General features: G+C 41.9%; 2 protein-coding genes across 6 annotated transcripts in view; one reads left to right on the forward strand and one right to left on the reverse strand.

The window, feature by feature from the left end:
* On the reverse strand, positions 1-18,166 carry RBM18 (RNA binding motif protein 18). The gene is made up of 6 exons (XM_039506617.1): positions 18,012-18,166; positions 17,460-17,578; positions 9,387-9,513; positions 7,701-7,787; positions 4,236-4,321; positions 1-2,160 (listed from the first exon to the last, which is right to left on the reverse strand). The coding sequence occupies exons 1-6, from the start codon at positions 18,012-18,014 to the stop codon at positions 2,001-2,003; spliced, it is 582 nt and encodes a 193-aa protein (XP_039362551.1). The 5' UTR covers positions 18,015-18,166; the 3' UTR covers positions 1-2,000.
* MRRF (mitochondrial ribosome recycling factor) overlaps positions 18,113-19,659 on the forward strand; it is an 18,315-nt gene continuing 16,768 nt past the window's right edge. For 3 of the 5 annotated variants that reach the window (XM_039506616.1, XM_039506612.1, XM_039506615.1), the window contains exon 1: positions 18,123-18,261. The gene's annotated coding sequence lies outside the window, so the exon portion shown is untranslated. Of the gene's footprint in view, positions 18,262-18,854; positions 18,948-19,659 lie in introns of those variants that run through there. The other 2 variants (XM_039506614.1, XM_039506613.1) reach the window with 2 other exon arrangements.

A 19,659-nucleotide genomic window follows, 5' to 3' on the forward strand; every position in this document is an offset into this window, starting at 1 on the left:
TAGCTTAGATGTCTATTTATTCACAAAGAGCTGCAAGAGCCTCAGCAAATGATCGTATTTTAAATACAAATAAATATCACAGTAGCTTTCGAAAGGGAACACAACAGCATGCCTGATTCAAATGTAGCTATTTCTAAATTCATATTAAAAATAGAATTGACCAGCTTGTTTTAAATAACAAATTTAAATCCTCTGAGGACTGCAAATGTGAGACCATATCACAACCTAAAACAAAACAAAGATCCAGTCAGCAAAATTTTTTAGCAGACAGCATTGTCATTCATAGGAGTGCTAAACCTAAAAGGAGGCTCACTTTCTTCATATACCTGGGTAACAAGATAGAAATCAAACAATTGCTATAGACCTACTTTTACACAATGATCCATTTCAGGCTTTGAAAACAATGCATCTCTCATACAAGTAAGAAACTATGCTCTAGATAGATAGTTTAGAGGCTTTAAGGACATTTTATACAGAACTGTAATTATAAATTGCATTGTAAAATAGGTGAACAGTTTTAAGCATACAAACCTTAGTTTGCCATAAAAATCAGAAACATTTGGTCTAGAAACCCTGGGCAGTTTAGAGATAATTATCTCTTGTTTGGAAATGTACTGGTTATCAGTCTGGGTAAACCATTCAGGCCTGACTGGCAAGGCAGAAAACTATATTACGCTTATAAGAACTTGCAGGGAGAGATTGAACACCGTGGCAAAATAGAAGTACATCTACTGTACCAGTGCATGAAGCTGTCTCCATCACAACTCCCACTTGTCACGCATATCCAACACTATATTGTGCACATAAAGGAACTAAACGTTTGCAGTTTTATGGATCTTTTCTCAGATCTTTCGGTGTTGCAGAGAATGTTTAGGGAACAGGATGCTCTTTGTGCTGTTAAGTGAAATGCCAATCCGTTAGAGATAAATTAAACACTTTCTAAAGCAAAGATAATCCCTACAATACAGTAGCACCGCTATGCCACAGATCCCTGTCACTCACATTTTCCTAACAGTCATAATCAATCTTTGCTAACCAATCAAAAAAGGAATTAGCCTAGTTTGGGTGGATTTCTGAGGTAGTGTTTCTGACAGATCTCTGGGGCAGCAACATTTCAGTGTCACACTGTCACATCTGGTTTATGGAGAATAACTTCTTAGGGGGATTACATTTATGCATGCTAGATATGCTACTGTAAAAACTTTAAACAGCATTTTCACACCATAAAATTCTACTGTTTTGCACATGAGATTTCCAGATACATATTTTAAGTGTTGCTATTTTAGAAGCACAGAGTAAAATTCAATTATGTATAATAAATTAATAATTCCAATGCACTGAGACACACACTTGGATTTCTACAACTGTTCTGAAATATTAACATTTCAAATCATTTTGCTGTCCCATGGTTAGATCTGGCTTTAATTTAACAAATCGAGGTGCAAAACAGATTTGCTGCCTTGTGTATAAATATTGCATGTATATTTGCTAAAGACACTGAAAAACCCATTTAAAGTTAGTTGTATGGAAGATGAAAAGGACTTTTTACGGTAACTAGTGAATGTTTATCAAAACTCAGTATTTTCCCTCTGCTTAAAAATATTTAAATCAAGCGGAACACTTCCTATGTTTGAAGGGAAAAAAAAGGGTGCTTTCTTAAATTTAACACAGAATTAAAATGGAACATTCCTTTGTTTTTGCTTTTCTATCTGCATACTGGCTAATGTTTCTGGTCTTACTAATGAAACCAGACTAGCAATGGATTGTCTAAATGTTAGTCACAAGTTTTGGATGGAACCTTATTTTTTCTGGACAGCATTCAATTCTGTGCATACACTGAGTTATCAGAAAATTTAAAATGTTATAAAACACTGTAGCATATACAGTGAGATTGGGAAGGACAGTGCCAGCTGAGCACAATCTACAAAGTACAAAAGCACTGGAGGATTTCAGAGGTGTATAAAACAGTCTTTCTTGCTACTATTATCCATTCATAATCATCATCTTCTAGATTTCCAGGCAGTTCTGGAGTAAGGAGTAGTCCTTTTTTTATCGGGTGGTTTGAAGTAGGAATAAGCTGGTGGTGCTGGATATTCCGCATCTGGATTCTCTGCCATCATTTTCAGCTTGGCTTCAATGGCTTTTATTTTTGCACTGACGCTAGAAAGGGGAAAAAAAAGTGGAAGAGATAAAGTCTAGTTTGTCTTTTACCAAAGACTGAACAATGTTCTCAAATAATTCAGTATCTCTTGCATCAGAATATTCAGATGTGTCAGGAGTAGTTAGAAGGTGGCTAATGCTACCTTCAGAAAGGGGGTAAAGGTGGTAACCAAGAATCTTCCAACATAAGGACTGATCTACACTTGCATTTTGAATGCTTTGCACGTTTTTGGTGGTGGGAGATTTAACCTGCACTACTGCAAACAAAATAAGGATCATCCCCCCCCAGCAAATAGATGTTCTCGTTTGCTATGAACCAGAAAAGCATGCCTAAAGTCTTCTCGCTACACGCAAGTAATGCTACTTTACAACTGGTCTGAGCAAGTTGTGATACCACCCTGGAGTCAGCCTCATACAAAGCCACTGGAAGCTGCAGGGAAAAATGCAAGCCAGGCACTTCCTTCAACCTCAGACTCAATGGAATTTTCCAGTCCTGGGTTCCAGCACAACTGTGCTGCCATTAATATGGAGAGACTGTTTTTCCAGCTTTGTCAGAGCTCCTTGCAAAGGAAGAAACAACTCCTCTGCCCCATCCCAAATTCCCAGAGCCCTCTGTCACCAACACCCTCCTACTAGGTAGGGCCAGGACAGCACTCCCTTCTTCAGCTCACATCAATGCAGCTCCTCAGTCAGAGCACTGGGTGTTTACTACAACTCGTACCTTCAGCCAGTGAAAACAGTCCCAAGTGATAGTGACCAGCAGAAAATGGCTAGTACTAGTGTGGATTTCTATAAGGTGCAAATTTCTATAAATTTCAGCCTAGTTTTCTTTACTTACTGGCAATTCAGTTATACCCAGTCCTAATCCCCATACAATGCTTCATTTATAGAGTGCAGAATAATCATATACATTTATATAAAACATTTAATTCAAGGGTCACAAAGTGCTTTAAAAATATTAAATCTCACAGCTTCCCTGTGTAATAGGTAAACAGTAGTTTCAATTATATGGTTTCTCTTAGTGGACTATAGAGTGACCTCTTTTCTCACTTCTTTATCTGGAGTCTTTCCTCTTGAATCTGCTCTTTTAGATCCAATCTTTTGCAACCATGATTCAGAACTGTTATCTGATGAACAGAGCATAAAGTTATCTGCTAGTTTATTCCTTTGGAGATGTTTAACTTGTAAATCATCAAGGAAACATCTTAAGAGATCAGGCTAAATCAAAAATAAGTAAGGGAGCATTTAGGTGTATAGTTTTCCCATTGGTGTAACAAAGGGAAGTTCAATGTGATTAACTCTCTTTCTTGACTCTCATCGTGAAAAACATGCACAAGTCTAAAAGGACAAGCTCTCTATTGAGAAAGAAAGAGACAGGTGGGGAATTCAAAGATCCATAACAGCCCCTCCCCGAATACTTTCTGGCACTGAATGTGATGCACAGTCCTCTACTCCTGCAGGTCTCGCTCACTGCATTTCTCTTCAAGACCAGGGCTCTATCATAACGAGAAGTGTTCAGTATTTTTCTAATCCAGAATTTTCACTTTCATTTTGGAGATGACAGGGAAACTGGAACATGTTTTTCTCATCTAGAATGGTCTTCTAGAACCATAAGTGAGAGAGGTTGGAACAGTTTCTAGGGCAGCTGAAATTGCAGTATTCAGAATATTGCATGGTGCACACTTTAATCAGTGTTCCTACTGTGGCTACCAGGAACCGAGAGAGACAAATGGCTATTACTGAAATACATCTGGAAAATGTGGGCATCATTAGCCAGGTGTGGTCATGTGATTGTGATGCATTTTTTTTTTTAAGAGTATCAGGGATTTTATGTATCAATAGAGAGAAAAGTTAAGTGTCAAAATTGTTCTGCATCAGATCAGTTATTTTGCAGCCTGACCCACATTCAATAAGATACAGTAGTTATAGTAACTGTTTTCATTAGGATCCAGAAAACAAAAACACAAAAACAAAAAAACCCCAATTATGGGCCCATTTCTGCTTCCACTGAAGTCAAAGGGAGTTTTACCCCTGGTTGACTGATTTGGCCTTATTTTAATTATGGAGGTTCCTACCTTAGGTTAGACTGGGTTGGCTCAGTGCTGGAAGACGGTTCAAGACTGATTGGAAGAATTTTTTCATTTTTATTATGATCATATCTCTGCGGGTGAGAAAAGAGACTTTTAGTAATGATATTGCTAAGGGAACTTGAATTAAAGACAAAGGCTCAGAAACACCAGGTTTGCCAATGGACACACTTCCAGTCTGGATTAATCTCACTTTATATTCTGCTGGCAAGCAAGAGTCCGTACAATTTTTACCAAAAAGCCTTTAGGTTAAGCCACACAGTAAAATGTAATGGTCCTAACGAATGTATTTGTTTTATTTGAAAATACTTCTGTTTGGTGTTCACATGTAGCTAGGATGCTGTATGATTACCATGTGCACTTGATTTTGGATCATTAAGGCTTATCCTACCACCATTTAACATGCTTAGAGTTGCTTCTTATGAGCACAGTGTGTGATGGTGGGGAAATATTCGAAGTGCGGCATGTAACAAATAGAGCCATTGGCCCAAGGCAGGGGTTCCCAAACTTGGTTTGTGGCTTGTTCAGGGTAAGCCTCTGGCAGGCTGCGAGACACTTTGTTTACCTGAGCGTCTGCAGGTATGGCTGCTTGCAGCTCCCAGTGGCCACGGTTCACTGTTCCCGGCCAACGGAAGCTGTGGGAAGTGGCGCGGAGCAGGCAACCGCTTTCCGGAGCTTCCATTGGCCAGGAACGGTGAACCACAGCCCCTGGGAGCTGCGAGCGGCCGTAACTGCGGACACTTAGGTAAACAAAGTGTCTCGCAGCCCGCCAGGGACTTAGCCTGAACCAATTTTGGGAACCCCTGCTCCAAGATAAGCCTACCATAGGGTACTAATAGATATGACCTTTGTAGAAGCACAGCGTAGAACCAGAAGGGAACACAGAGCGCTTGTTTCCTGTACGAATGCAGTCATTTGGAATTCCGCTGTGGAAAAGGAACGCATTCAACAACAGTTCAGAACCGGCCCCCTTCAGCAGAAGGCAGTTTGTGAGCCTCTCTTTTCTGACAGCAATGGGCCTCCTGAAATATTTTCAGTGTGTTCTGCTTCCGTGTTTCGCTTGGCACAAATTCAGGTTTGTTTTTCTGTAGAACTGCTCAAAACGACAGCATCTAGTAAGGTTTTTTTCTTTTTAAAGCCTTTGCTGTTCATCTTAAAACTATGTAGCGTGGTGCTGGTATTGCCTAAAATAAACACTTGTCACAATAGGCAAAAGCCTCCTGCAGTTAAATCTTTCCATTCAGAGAATTGCAAATGCTGTTGCAAACTGAACTAAGGTATTTTGCACATTATTTGTGATACTCCCACACTGCTTGTGCATTAGGTTTTTCTGCAGAATTCCTCTCTAAGCAAACATTTGCTGTACTGACAAATTCCATTTATGGTCTGACAATTTTTCATGTCTTCTGACAGTGGCCAATGCCAGGTGCTTCAGAGGGAATGAATAGAACATGGCAATTATTGAGAGATCCATCCCTTGTCATCCACTTCCAGCTTCTGGCAGTCAGAGGCTAGGCCGTGGTTCTCATCCTGCGGGCCACTTGCAGCCCAATCAGTATAGAGCTGCGGCCCATGTGACATCCTCAGGACCAAAAAGGTAGTATTGGATGTGGCAGTGGTAAATAGGTTGAGAACCACTGGGCTATAGACACCCAAACATGAGGTTACATCCCTGGCCATCTTGGCTAATAACCATTGATGGACTTATACTTCATGAACTTATCTAATTCATTTTTGAACCCAGTTATACTTTTGACCTTCACAACATCCCCTAACAAAGAGATCCACAGGTTGGTTGCGCATTATGTGAAGTATTTCCTTCAGTTTGTTTTAACCTGCTATTAATTTAATTGGGTAACCCCTGGTTCTGGTGTTCTGTGAAGGGGTAAATAACACTTCATGATACACTTTCCCCAGACCATTCATGATTTTAATAGACGTATATCATATCCCCCCTTAGCTGTTTCTTTTCCAAGCTGAAAAGTCCCAGTCTTTTTAAATCTCTCCTCATGTGGAAGTTGCGCCATATCCTTCATCATTTTTGTTGCCCTTTTCCAATTCTAATATATCTTTTTTGAGATGGAGCAACCAGAACTGCATCCAGTATTCAAGGTGTGGGAGTACCATGGATTTATACAGTGGCATTTACTGTCTTCTTGTACAGAGGTGCTGACTTCCCCAATTCCTGGGGATGCTTGACCCCCACTCTGCCCCAGGCCCTCCCCCCACTCCACTCCTTCCCCCAAACTCCCACTCGCTCCCTGCCCTGTTCTGCCCCCCCCACCTCTTCCTGCCACCACGCCTCCCCCTCCACCCAGTGCTTCCTGAATGCTGCTGAACAGCTGATCCGTGGCAGGCAAGAGGTGCTGATCAGCGGGGCCACCAGCAGGAGGGCTGGTGGGGGGAGGAGTTGATCCGCGGGGCTGCTGGTGGGTGCTGAGCACCCACTATTTTTTTTCCAGGGGTGCTCCAGCCCCAGAGCATCCACAGAATGGTTCCTAACATTGTTAGCTTTTTTGACTGCTGCTGCACATTGAGCAGATGTTTTCAGAGATCAACTATGACTCCAAGATCTCTTTCTCGAGTGATCTCCTTCAAGATCTCTTGCTAATTTAGATCCCATCATTTTGTATATATAGTTGGGATTACATTTTCCAATGTGCATTACTTTGCATTTATCAGCACGGATCAACCTTTGCAAGTAGTTCTTACTACAGTGCCTCTCAGTGCAAAACCAACATGTGTCAAAATGAAAGGTAAAGGTGATTTGTTTTTAATAAGAAATGTGTTGCTTTATAAATCAGAAGTAAAAGAATCTAGCACCTGCAGTGCTTTAGGAAGCAGAACAGAAAAACTAGGAAATGCAGAATCAATGACATACCCTGTCCAAAACACAGTACTGGAGGAAGAAGTGATCTATATCCTCAGCTTCAGGACATAAGCCCACCACTAGCTGATCTCTTGTGGGCAAGTTATTATGGAGATTCTAAGACCTTCTTCTAAAGTACCTGGCCAGAACTGTAGACAGGACGCTGGCTTTGATAGATCACTGGTGTATTCCTGTGTGCCAGTTCCCATGTTCCTAAATTTGACTGGGATTATATCAATACAATTGATAAAAATCTGATCCTTAATATTTAGCATGTACAACTGATTATGACAAAAGACAAGAAGTCTGCAGAAAACATTCAGTACACAATTTCTAAAGGGTCAAAATATTTAAGGAATAAGATGGGCAGCAACGTTTGTATACCAGGATATGAACAAAGTAAAAGCTGAAAATAAGATCACACAAGAAGCTTACACAAGTTCCGAATGCTGAAGTGAAAAGTTAGAGTACAGAGAAGGACAATTATGCAACTCTCCCTGTTTTTGATCTAGCACAGAGAGAAGATTTTTGTTTCAAATGATGCATCCTCATAAGGCTGCTGAGGTCTGCAGCCAAAAGCTTACCTTTACTTGTGCGTGTGCCCATCGCACCACCAGCTTCTTGGAGAGGGCCAGCTTACCATTGAGACACTGGATTGCTTGTTCTGCTTCCTGCACCGGAAGACAGTTCAGAAAAGTAAGTTGGTTTATTTATTATCAAAGTCTGTCCAAGGACCCTTTCTTCCATGTACAAGACTGATTTACAGAGACAGCTGACTAACACCATACAAACAATCTATGCTACTGTTCAGTTAGTGTTTCTGGGAATCCCAAACACCCATGCAAGCTACAATGCCCTCATAAACCATTTCAGAGATTACTCACAAGGAAAACTCCTTTACTCAAATCAAAATAAAAGCATCACAGAAACGTCCAATGAACCTGATGTAAGGAACATTGGAACAGAGTTTCAAGGAGGTTTAAAATTGCTCTGTTTCCTATGGGAAACACCTGCAATTCACTATTTGTATTTCTCTCAGTATTGCTCGCCTAAACTATTGACTTTACACTGGGACTCTGTTCAATAATCACTATTAGAAAGATTTGAGAATGAGACAGAGATAGAATATGAAGGTCAGCCACAGACCACACAATACATCATGGATTTCCAGAATCCTTAATATTAACTGGCTGATCCAGACCAGGCCCTACTGGATCTTGCTATTTCTTCCTATCCAGCTAATCTGTCTGTAGCTGCCTCTGAAAAATGAGCTTCAAAAGGTTCAATTAAAGTAGGGGAGGAAGACGATCGTCATTAGTATGTTGTTTGCTTTAACTTTGAGTTAATTTCTTGCTCATTACTTTAAAGAGCATGAAAGTTAGAATTACAACAGCATCTTTCACTTATTCTGCTGCCCCAAAGTGCTTCTATGCAGTGATCCCGCTACTGTTAGCAACCTTCATTGCAGTATTATTTTCCTCAGTTCCTCCCTTCCATGCATCAGTGCTCCAGTGTTACTTCCTGAGCCACAAGGGAGTGATATTGAGCTGTATGTTGTGGCTTTACCCCACCTCCTTATTGGTGATACAGCAACAAAGGAAGAAGGCTGCACCAAACACACACACTTTACTTGTGCACCTCCTCACAGCTACACCCAGTCCTAGTGGAACTGTGACAACCTTTGTGACTATGATATTACAGGTAACCCAAATTTCAACCCATGCTTTATAATGTAAGATAAACCGCACAGGGATCAGAAGGGAGTATTTCTTCCCCACACTCCCAACAGATGTACAGCATTACACAGGTGGAGAATTGTAGGAGGGCAGGGGTTTGGGTCTTCCTGAAGCATCAGGGGCTGGAAGAGTAAAATATAGGGAGGAAACAGCAGCAGTAGTCCTAGGTTTAGTATGCTACACAATCTGAAACTAAGAATGTATATGGGTTCTCAACAAGTGCCTTAGTACCCTATTAGACTGCCATCCAGTAAATCTAATGGCTTGCCCCCCATTAGCACCAGTGTCAAAAATCTTTAACAAAACAGCCCCAGGGAGGCGGTGGGGGAACCATCACTGTTACTTCTGGGGACTACACCACATGGGTGGGGTGAGTATGCAGAGGAGTTTATATATCGCAAGGCACTTGGGCACCTCCTTTTCCCCTTCGTTATTGTCTTCCATCTCATCTTTCAGTTGATGTAGTTAATTTAGGCAGTAAAGGTAATCAGCCAGTCACAAGGATCAAATGTTAAGAGAAAAAAGCCAACATACCTGCTTGGTTTCAAAATTCACAAAACAGTATCCTCTGGGCTGCCCCTCCAATGCACCTGACTTATGGAACAGAAAGTCAAATTGCTTTACTTTGCCAAATTTCTGAAGGAGTTTGAGGAGATGGTATCTGAAAAGAACAAACACAACACAGACATTTATAGGCAACCTTGCACAGGAGGTTACAACAAGGAAATTTAAAAAGCGTTAAGAAGTCACCACATATAATTCAGTGATTTAAATCCTGTCTCATGTGTTCTCTTAAGAGTATGCACCTACTTCCATATATTTGCCAACCAGTCTAGTATACAACATCCCTCTGATATTCACATCTCAGAGGTACCCAATGTCATTGGTGGCTGTTTTGTCAACTCATGGCACAAAAGCCTTAGAACTTAATCCACCCCCAGCAGTGCCATCTGAAGGATTTGCAACCTGGACTAAGTTGTGAGTCAGTCACATTTGCATGACACCAAAATCAGAGAATCAGCAACATACTGGAGGACAAAACTCCACAAAGTGACTGAGAAGTGACAGAAGACCAGATATAGAAGGTGGTCAAATTTCCCTTTTATGTCAGCCCAGTGAGCTTTTATGTCAGCCTAGTGATATGTTTCTGGTTGAGGCATACAATCATTGACATGCGCTAACCGTTTAATTTCAACTATGGATGTGAAGGTTACAGGCACGTCGATTTAACATTATCTTGTACTATTAAATGTGTTTTGTTAAGCAAAGTATAAAAACCAGCCACACAACTGCACATACTGCTACGATTTTGCACTTGATTTGTCTGCTTTGCAGGCTGGTGCACTAGACACACAACATAAGGGCTAATATTGTTGGTTGAGTTAAAGCTGTTTCTACAAGTTCTCTGAACTTTTGTTGTTTCCTTCCACCAGTCTCTGGATGATGGCAGCTGAGTTGAGAAGAAAATAACTGGACCACACTTCACCTGGCTAGACTTCTTCCTCCATAACAGGAAATATTACCTAAGAGTTATAGCAGGGAACTGAATCAGGCCTCTTGGGAGCCAATGCCAGGTCTAACAGTGACTTGCTGTACAGGATTAGCAAGTCACCTGACCTCTCTGTGCCTATTTCCCACTACGTTAAATGAGTAGAATAGCTACCTCTCTACCTCACACTTAATGTTTGCAAAACACTTTGAGATTCTTGAATGTAAGTAAAAAAAATAAATAAAAACCAGCATATGCCCAAACTCATAAATTCAGTGGTTGACCCACAACTGCCAGTGTGTCAAGGACCTTCAGCAAGACACATGAATCGCAAGAGTGCACAGACATTTCCCCTAATTAAAGCCCATTTCAAACTACAGGTAAGGAAGTTCCAGGAATCTGAGTAAGCTTCCAGGACTGGCCAAAGTGGACATGCAGGATGTGTGGTGTTAGAGCAGGGGTTCTCAAACTGGGGTTGTGACCCCTCAGGGGGTCACAAGGTTACTACATGGGGGGTTGCGAGCGGTCAGCCTCCACCCCCAAGCCCCACTTTGCCTCCAGCATTTATAACAGTATTAAATACAAAAAAAAATAGTTTTTAATTTATAGGGGGGGGGTGGCACTCATAGGTTTGCTGTGTGAAAGGGGTCACCAATACAAAAGTTTGACAAACACGGTTACAGGGTGAAGGTGCAGCAAATCTTCAGGCCAGTGGTGGATGTGGAAGTTGTTTCTGACTGGATTAAGCAGATTTTAATTGATTGCACAGATGAAATACTGATTTGATATTTCCTACACTATATTCTTCCAAAAGACCTGTAAACACTCAATCGCTGCTTAGGGTAATATGAACAAAATAGACATCAGAAAATATATTGAAAATGTCTAAGCAAAAATGGAGGAATTAACAAGATGCTGGCAAACTTCACCACTCCCTCCCTTCCTGTTGCATCCAAGACTATCCAACCAACAAATCCAGACACAATTTAACATCCATTTCTAGGATGTGGACTCCTGAAGTGCTAAATTCCTCAAGATATGGAGATCATTCCTTGTTGAGTCCTCCAGACCCAGGAAACATTTTGAAATTCCAGGGCCTTTTGAAAGCCATTTTCAGGTAATTAAGTAATGTTTTATTAGCTATTTTTAGGACTATGAAAATAGAGCCCTGACCAAACTGTTCTTTCCCCAAATATTGTTTCAAAGTAGAAGGAAACAATGTTTCTGAGCATATTTTGTTCAGAAACAAAAACACCCCTAACTTATATAGCTACCTTGCCAAAGGGAACAGAGTTTGTTTTTCTTGTGAGAACCCACACATCCAAATAGTGACTATTTATTTTTACTTTCTTGGCAGCAGAGTGGTAGTTTGTAACTGTCCTAAAAATACAATAATCTGGAAGATATCTCCAGCAGATTACATTTAGGTCACATTTGACACAAACACCCTTTATCATCAAGCCACAATTAGCCAAATTTCTAGAAATGCTGGCTAAATCTATTCTGGATGAACTAACCAGAATTGCAGTCGTGTATGAGTAAAAAATGGCAGGCTCTGTAGATGCCTCTTAGCTATTGATACTTTTAGATCATTAATAATAATCAAAAGTTTACCAATGAGGTTTACAAGTAAAATGAAATTTAGAAGTGAAGGAAGACCTGCCAAGGAAGTCTGTAGTCTGAAAAAAGTGGTCTGTTGTAAAAACTCCGTGCTTGAAAACTTTATTAGATCAACCACTTGGGCTACATGGAGCTTTGAGCTAGTCACACAGATGTGGCCCCCTCAGATTTCTGCAGCCAACCTCAATTTCCACTTCCTGTCATCTGATGTAAATGTGAGACAAACCAGCAGCTCTCCCATTTCCTTTTCCTTTGGCCTTCCTCCTGGCACCCTGAGCGCTATTCAAACACACTCAGGGCTTCCTCTGAACAATGCTATCCCAAGGATACTGAAAAGGTACCGGGCCACATGCTAAATCTATTATTACTGGGAATTTTCCCCCATAGGGAGCCAGTAAATGTCTGTAACAACAACTTATGTACACATTGTTTTCTAGGTAAAACTCATCAGGTTGGAATCTTAGACAAGTAGCTGCACAGTGGAGGAAGGAGAAAAACATACTCTAGAAGCTTACACACAGAGCCATTCGATGGCCACTAAGAAAATGGAAGTCATACGTGTGTAAGTGTGTAACAAAGTGTAACACTGTAAATACAGTATTTGCCTTTCCAAAATATTCTTCAAGTAACAACCTCAGAATGCTTTGCAGACAATAAGCCTCAACTGCTGTGAGGAAGGCAACTGTTACACCCATTTTACAGATGAGTAAACTAAAGCACAGCAAGATTAAGTATCATATCACAGCAGGTTAGTGGTAGAGAGCAGAATCCAGATGTCTGAACACCCAGGACTTCACTCTAACTCCTAGAATAAAAGTTCTCAAACTGCGGTCTGTTAACAATGGTTGGTCTCCAGAGGACTTGCTGATAGTCACAGACAGATATCTGGTCACGTGACAGGGTGGAGAGAAAAAAAAAGGATTTTTTTTTAAAAATCAGATTTGTTTTAAATTAAATACATTTTTCTTTTAAAAATAAACTAATTTAAAATTAATGTTGAAGTTATGACAGCCTGTATTAAAGGCCTACATTTACTATAATCTATTAAAATCATTTAAATAAAAATAATGTTCAAGCACTACATTTGTTGCCAAAGTTTAAAGAAAGTTAAATCACTGAACTGTTGGAAGTCACTGGCTAAGCACCTACAACCAGAGTTTGTTGAAGTGCTAAACTTGCTTTTGACAGCAGTATACTCTTCTGCAGGTGCAGAATATTTGTTTAATTTCAGTTTATTTTACTAGTTCACTTCAATGACTAGGCCATTTAAAGCTGAGAAACTGATCGTGAGCTGAAAAAGCAGGAAAGCTGGTTTTCGTCTTCCACTCTATGAATAAAAATGAGGTGAGAGGATGAGAGCTACTAGTTCTAACGTCTAGACTTGGTGACTAGAAACAATCAGTTCAGTTCATTAATTACAGATACTTCCTTTGCTTAATAAATCCATGAGTTTTTAAAACAAAACATGTCTTGATGATTTTTTTCTTATGTATGCATCAAAACTGAGGTAGTTTTAACTAAAAAATATTTTAAAATGCTCTTTTTGTTCATTTGAGCTGAATTCCAATTTTCATCCAAATATAGCTTGATACAAATCATACTCTAGTAAATAAAAAAAATGTCATTCTCCATTTTTTAACAAAAGTTGTGGAGAATTCAGAATCTGAATAAATGCACATGAAAATATATAATTGCTTAAATAAATGTGGATAGTTATCGTGTATCCTCCTGGTTAGAAAACAGAATAATCAAATTTGGCATAAAGACTCCATTTAACTGAAAGCAACATGATTTTATGGTTACCAACCAGTAAGAATCAACCTCTCCTTAGGAACACTCAACCCACTTGATGCTAGTTTACCCCCTTTCCAGCTGCTACGCTGCATTAGACACTTTCCTAATACAATTTTTCCATGTAAACAATTGCTGTAGTTGCCACTGAGATATTACGAAGGAGAGGAGGAGAGGTCGTGCAAGTATGACTGGGAGATATGTCCATGGGAATCTCACAATGAAGATGCAGTACAGACCACGAAAAAAAGAGAAATTCTGTGTGAGTCTCCTAATAGAATCATGGCCATGGTATCTGCCATGCGATTCATTTTTGCATGGGCAATAGTCTCCTGATCTCCACATACTGGTGATTAGTAATCTGTGGGGAGCAACACTCCCTATGCTTAATTTACAACTTTTTAATATTCATAATTGTACTGAGATTTGTGCTCAAACGTGCACATTTTCTACTGTCTTTACAGCACCCAATTTGTGGCTATGGGTTGCTCTTTAAAGGGCTTCATGACCTAAGTACTCAGTGTTTGGACCTCCATTTAAATAAATAAATTTAAACCCAGTTCTTGAAGGAATAACACCAGCTATTGGCATCAAGATGGTTTTACTCAATTATAAAAAGATGCAACATACAAATTCCAGTGGGCAATTCCCAGAAAAAATAGGGATCGGCTGTAAACAAGGACTGACATTTAGTTTTGACATGTATTTGTCCTCCTGATTGGTAAGCACAACTAGCATCCTATGACGGGCAAGTAAAAGCACATGTCGGACTCTGAAGTGATCAAGAAAAGGCAGGAGCCAAGAGATCTTTTCTTATATGTAAACTTTTACTGAAGTGACATGAAAGATTCAGTTTCTTTACTCAGCACTGATAGTTCAAAGTGAAAAGAGCGCTGCAGAGAAGTAAACAAAGTTTGTTTAAGCCCTGTAACTGTAAATGACTTTGTCCTCTGCTGAAACGATTTTTAACTGTACAGTATTACTCAGCAAAAGACTAGCAATCCCTGTGTTTCCTACTGCAACAGTACCCTGGGTTACAGGAGGAACTACAGTACTTTTCTTCTTTCACTGTTAGTGAAAATAGAATACTCCCACAAAACTGTGACTCAGACCTTTGTTACGCTAACACTAGAATACCCATAGGTCTTAAACCAGAATTACAAAAAACTTAAATAAATACAATTCATTTAAAAACAGATACTGCCAATAATGTGCAATTTTTTAGTGACTATTTTAGTGCTGAGAAAAAACTCCTCATCACTGGTACAGAATGAGTAGCAGCTGTGCAAGAATCACGCACAACTACTTACCAATATGTTTCAATTCTGTTATAGAAGGACTGCCTCCGAGGGTGAAAGTGGAATTCAGCCCTCTGCCTCAGCTGAGACTACCAACAAGTGGACCAATTAATGCAAAAGTAATAGTGCTTTTTTTTTTTTTTTTAAATGAACATCTGATCACCAGAAGGAAGTGGTCTGAGACACACCAAACTAATTTCACATAGGTCACCTAAGAGCTGCCAGATGTAACAACGTTCAGCCATTATTGATCTGCGCTGGATTTGAAGTGATGATCTACAGTAAGAGGCTCTAACAAAAGGTCTTAAAACAAGATGTAAGAACATCGCAGGAAGGAATGCCAGAGGAAGTTATATAGCCAATCTATTTAACAAGCGTATTATACTCCTTCCCTCACACTGACCCTGCATCCTGAATCCCCAAGGACTTCACAAGCAAATATTTCCAAGAGGCCGTATATCTAATCATGTCATCTTGTGCAATTATTGAATGCAGACAAACCAAAGAAATACAAATGTGGGGCAAAAAATGGTAATTAATGCAAAAGAGGTGGCAGTAGCCCAGAGCTGAACAATTGAAGAGGACATTACATTAATGATGGACTCCACTTAGAGACACGATTAGAACTCTGCTTCCTCAAAAGGAACTGCACTTAGAAGAAAAATGTAGCACTTGCAAAAACATAAGGAGCAGAACAAAAATTGTTTCCATGACTGAGACACATAAAATAGTCTAGGAAAAAAACCCTATTTTCTTGAAGTGTGTAAACCCTTGATTGTTCTATAAAAACTCCCAAGATTTTTAGTGTACAGGCAACTAGCGTCTAATATTTTATACAGCAATCCACCTACCTCCCTGAGATTTTAACTGTACACTTCAAATGTTCAGATTTGTTACCACAACATTTAATTTGCATTTAATCATTCCAAGGCCAGAGAAATGTGATGCTTACACATTTATTATAGACAGAAAATGTTAAGAGATTAGGGTCATGTTATATTCTGTATAGCAGCTGTTCAATTACTACGTTAGTTAATTCCCTGGTTAGTCCACACCCAACTGCTGACAAGGACAAGATAGCAAAATAACCACATGGATCTTCCTGCAAAGTGTCCCAACAAGTCTAAAGTTCCTGAACACATTTTTAGAAAAATAAAAGGTTTCTTTTCATCTCCAGATTTCCCGTCTCAGAAGTGGCTCTGGGAAACTTCACATCAAATGCACTAGCAGTGGAGCTACATGATCTCTCACAGCACAACTGTGCAGCAGGAGCTGTACTCTATATCTGCTGTCCATCTCTGGAGTCCTTTCTTACTATTTCACACCTCTCTCTAGGAGGTACTGAATCATGGTGGTACCCAAGTACTATCCTGGCACCCAGTGTGATCCAAATGAAAACAAGTCAGCAATTCAGGCTAAGCACATTGTTGCTCTAACTCAATGGTTTTCAACCTGGGGTCTGCAGACCATGTCTATGATTTCCAAAGGGGGCCACACCTTCACTTGAAACTTTTTAGGGGTCCGCGAATAAAAAAGGTTGAAACCATTGCTTTAACTCATTAATATTATCTTCTAGATCACTTATGTTATCAAATCAGAAAATAGAGAAGGGGGCTATTACACTATTTAAGATACCATCTTGATGGGATGTCAAATGTCAACTCTTTAGTATCCTTCTCTCCCATAAAAGGGCCAGGATGACTCATCCACTGTACATTTGTAAATCTTCAATGTTGTTTTCAGATATCGCAGTTACTTATTTCAATGTCACTTGGGACTAATTTTAACACTTCAGTATACAGTGGGTAGTGCTGGGTAAAAACAACTGGCAGTCAGCTCGATACCACGCTGCCCTTTCACTGGATGGTCTGTCTCTGATTTGCATTAGTCACTAGATACTACCCAGCACTCTTAGTTTACCGCATCCCAAGGGAAACAGAATGAGCACTTGTTTGGAGGCAATTAAATTAGGACTTGGCAAAGCATAAAAAACTGCCAAACTCTGATGGCAAGAAAAGACTGACTTCATATGTTAGGTGCTTTAGAGCTGTTTTTTAAAGTATCCTTAAGCAAGTCTGCAGCAGCTGGAAATTTCTAATCTAACTTTTACCAATATGGTGGGAATAGAGGAAAGAATCAAGGGTCAGGAAACAGGCAATGTTTTAAGCACAATATATTAACCTTTTTATCCACAAACTCTTTGCCAAGATACCACACAAGGCTCTTAAGGATTAACAGCTCCTAAATATTGCAGATATCTCCAGAAATAATCTGCCATACATTATTGAATGCTGCTGATTTTAATGGATAGCAGAGGAACAGATGCTGTGGAGTCAACACATTAAGACTTGAAATGCCCCCAGGTTATCGGCGCTGTGATTTGTGGAAGTTAAAGCAGTTCAGACTTACTCCGTTATCTTCGGGTCCAAGTTCCCAATCCACAGCCGATGGCCCTCCTGCAGCGAGCCCTCAGAGAGGATGGACGCATTCTCCAAGGGCAGGGTTTTGATTTCCGCCGCCATCAATCTCTGCACATGAGACAGGAGATACTGAAACATTCAGCGGCTGCTGAGAGGCAGCCTGGGGGGCAGAGCCGCCGCCGCTTCCCTCCGACCTCCCCCTGGGCCCGGGGAGGGGGTGTTAGTGAGACAGGACACGTGGCGGGGGTACAGAAACGGGGGTGTGGGAGAAAGGGGCCCTGGGCAGGGGACAGTGATGCCACCCCCCGGACCAGAGACAGACCCGGACTCGTACCGGGACGCGGGGGGAGGGTACAGAGCAAGGCTGGGCTGGGGGCGCAGAAGGGTTTGCAGGGGTCCGGAGGCCGGGGGCAGGCGGGGCGAGGCCGGGGCTGTTGCCATGGCCAGGCCGGGGTGACACAGGCCAGGCCGGGCCGGGCCGGGCCAGGGTCACAGGGGCGGGGCGGAGAGGCCAGGCCGGGCCGGGCCGGGCCGCACTCACCATGGGTCCGGCACTCCGGACCGGCGCAGCCAGCGGCGGCGGCCTCCACTCCCTTAGGCCCCGCCCCCTCCCGGAGTGTAGTGACACGCCACGCAGACGTCTGACGCAAGGACGTGTCGCAGGTGGGTGACGTTGGAGCAGCGTGCGGGGCGCCCCTTCGCGGGGCTGAGCGGCGAGTGGGAGCGCGGGGCCCAACTACGGGAACCCGGAGACCGAGCAACGGCAACCAGAGCAGTGGGCGGGGCTTAAGGTGCGGGGCGGGGCTGAGCGAGCTTGGGGGCGGCCTGAGAGTGGGGGCGGGGCTGTGTTAGCAGCGTGAGCGCAGGGCACCTGGGGGCGGGGCTCGGGAGCCGTGGGTGGGGCGGTGGGGCTGAGCTCCGGCCTAGGGGGTGGGGCAAGGGGCGGGGCTTGCATCATGGGGCGGCGCTCCAGCGGCAGGGGGCGGGGCAGGGGGCGGGGCTTGGGGAGGTGCTCCTGAGGCCAGGTGCCCTCTTGGTCTAGGTTTCTGACATAGGGCTTCATCGGGGTGCGTAAGGGTCATGGAGGTGGGGGAGTCTGTTGCTTGAGGTGCCTAGGGGGATGGCTGTAAACCCAGCCCCTGGCAGCCGGTGGCTGGTAAAGATCCCAAGGCATCGATATCACCGTGTGAACTCCTCCCCAGAGCCCAAAACAGGACACGATCTTCTGCCTCCCTAATTTCCTATGGCTGTTTTTAGCTGGGTGTGGTATGCCTCACTTCCTGTCCCAAACCGCAGGGCAGCATTGCTGTGTGGTTACTAACCTGCCGCCACATCCTACTCTGTCTTTCCGTCTTTAATGTTGCCAGTTCTCACAATTGTTCGATCTTGCAATAGGTGTTATTTTTACATAAGTCTCAGCTGCTGGATTCGTGTGAATACAGGAGAATCCCAACTGTCACTTAATTTTTTGTAAAAGGTTCGTGGCCCGCCTGGTTGCAGAAAAATGCTTGAAAATGTGACCTATCTGTACCCTAGAGGTTCAAAAGCAAGGTGGCAAAGAAGAAGAACCCCACATTTATTATTTATTTAAAAAAATCAAGTTAATCTCATAATATTCAATGCATGGAGTTGGCAGTAGTGTATTATTATTCACTTGTTTTGTGGGAGCATTTCGGAAGCTCGGACAAACGGTCCCTGTTGTATTGTGTGCTGTAAAGACAAGACGACTAACAGAGAAAACAGTCCCACTCCCAGAGAACTTAGAATCCAAATGTCACAGAGGATGCAGAAGTTGGACAAAACAGACAAAAGAAACATAAAAACAGCCATAGTGGGTCAGACCAATGGTCTATGTAGTCCAGTATCCTGTCTCTGACAGTGGCCAATGCCAGAGCTTCAGGGAGAGTATACAGAACAGGGCAATTATAGAGTGATCCACTCCCAGTTTCCAGCAGTCAGAGGTTTAGTGTTGCCCTGAGCATGGGTTTGCATCACTGACCAGCGTGGGTAATAGCCATTGATGGACCTACCCTCCATGATTTATCTAATTGTTTTTTAAGCCCAGTTATACAATTCGCTTTCACAACATCCCCTGGCAATGAGTTCCACAAGTTGGCTATGTGTTATGTGAAGAAGTACTTCCTTTTGTTTGTTTTAAACCTGCCTAATATAAGGGGTGTGAGTGAGTG

This window comes from Mauremys reevesii, linkage group 19 (genome assembly GCF_016161935.1).
Source record: "Mauremys reevesii isolate NIE-2019 linkage group 19, ASM1616193v1, whole genome shotgun sequence".
NCBI lineage: Eukaryota > Metazoa > Chordata > Testudines > Geoemydidae > Mauremys > Mauremys reevesii.

Excerpts from the sequence above, each read along its gene's own strand:
- RBM18 (XM_039506617.1), bottom strand. Across the intron at positions 4,322-7,700 it reads GGGCACACGCACAAGTAAAG|AGATATGATCATAATAAAAA; the intron begins GTAAGCTTTTGG and ends TCTCACCCGCAG. Across the intron at positions 2,161-4,235 it reads CCAACCCAGTCTAACCTAAG|CGTCAGTGCAAAAATAAAAG; the intron begins GTAGGAACCTCC and ends TCCCCTTTCTAG.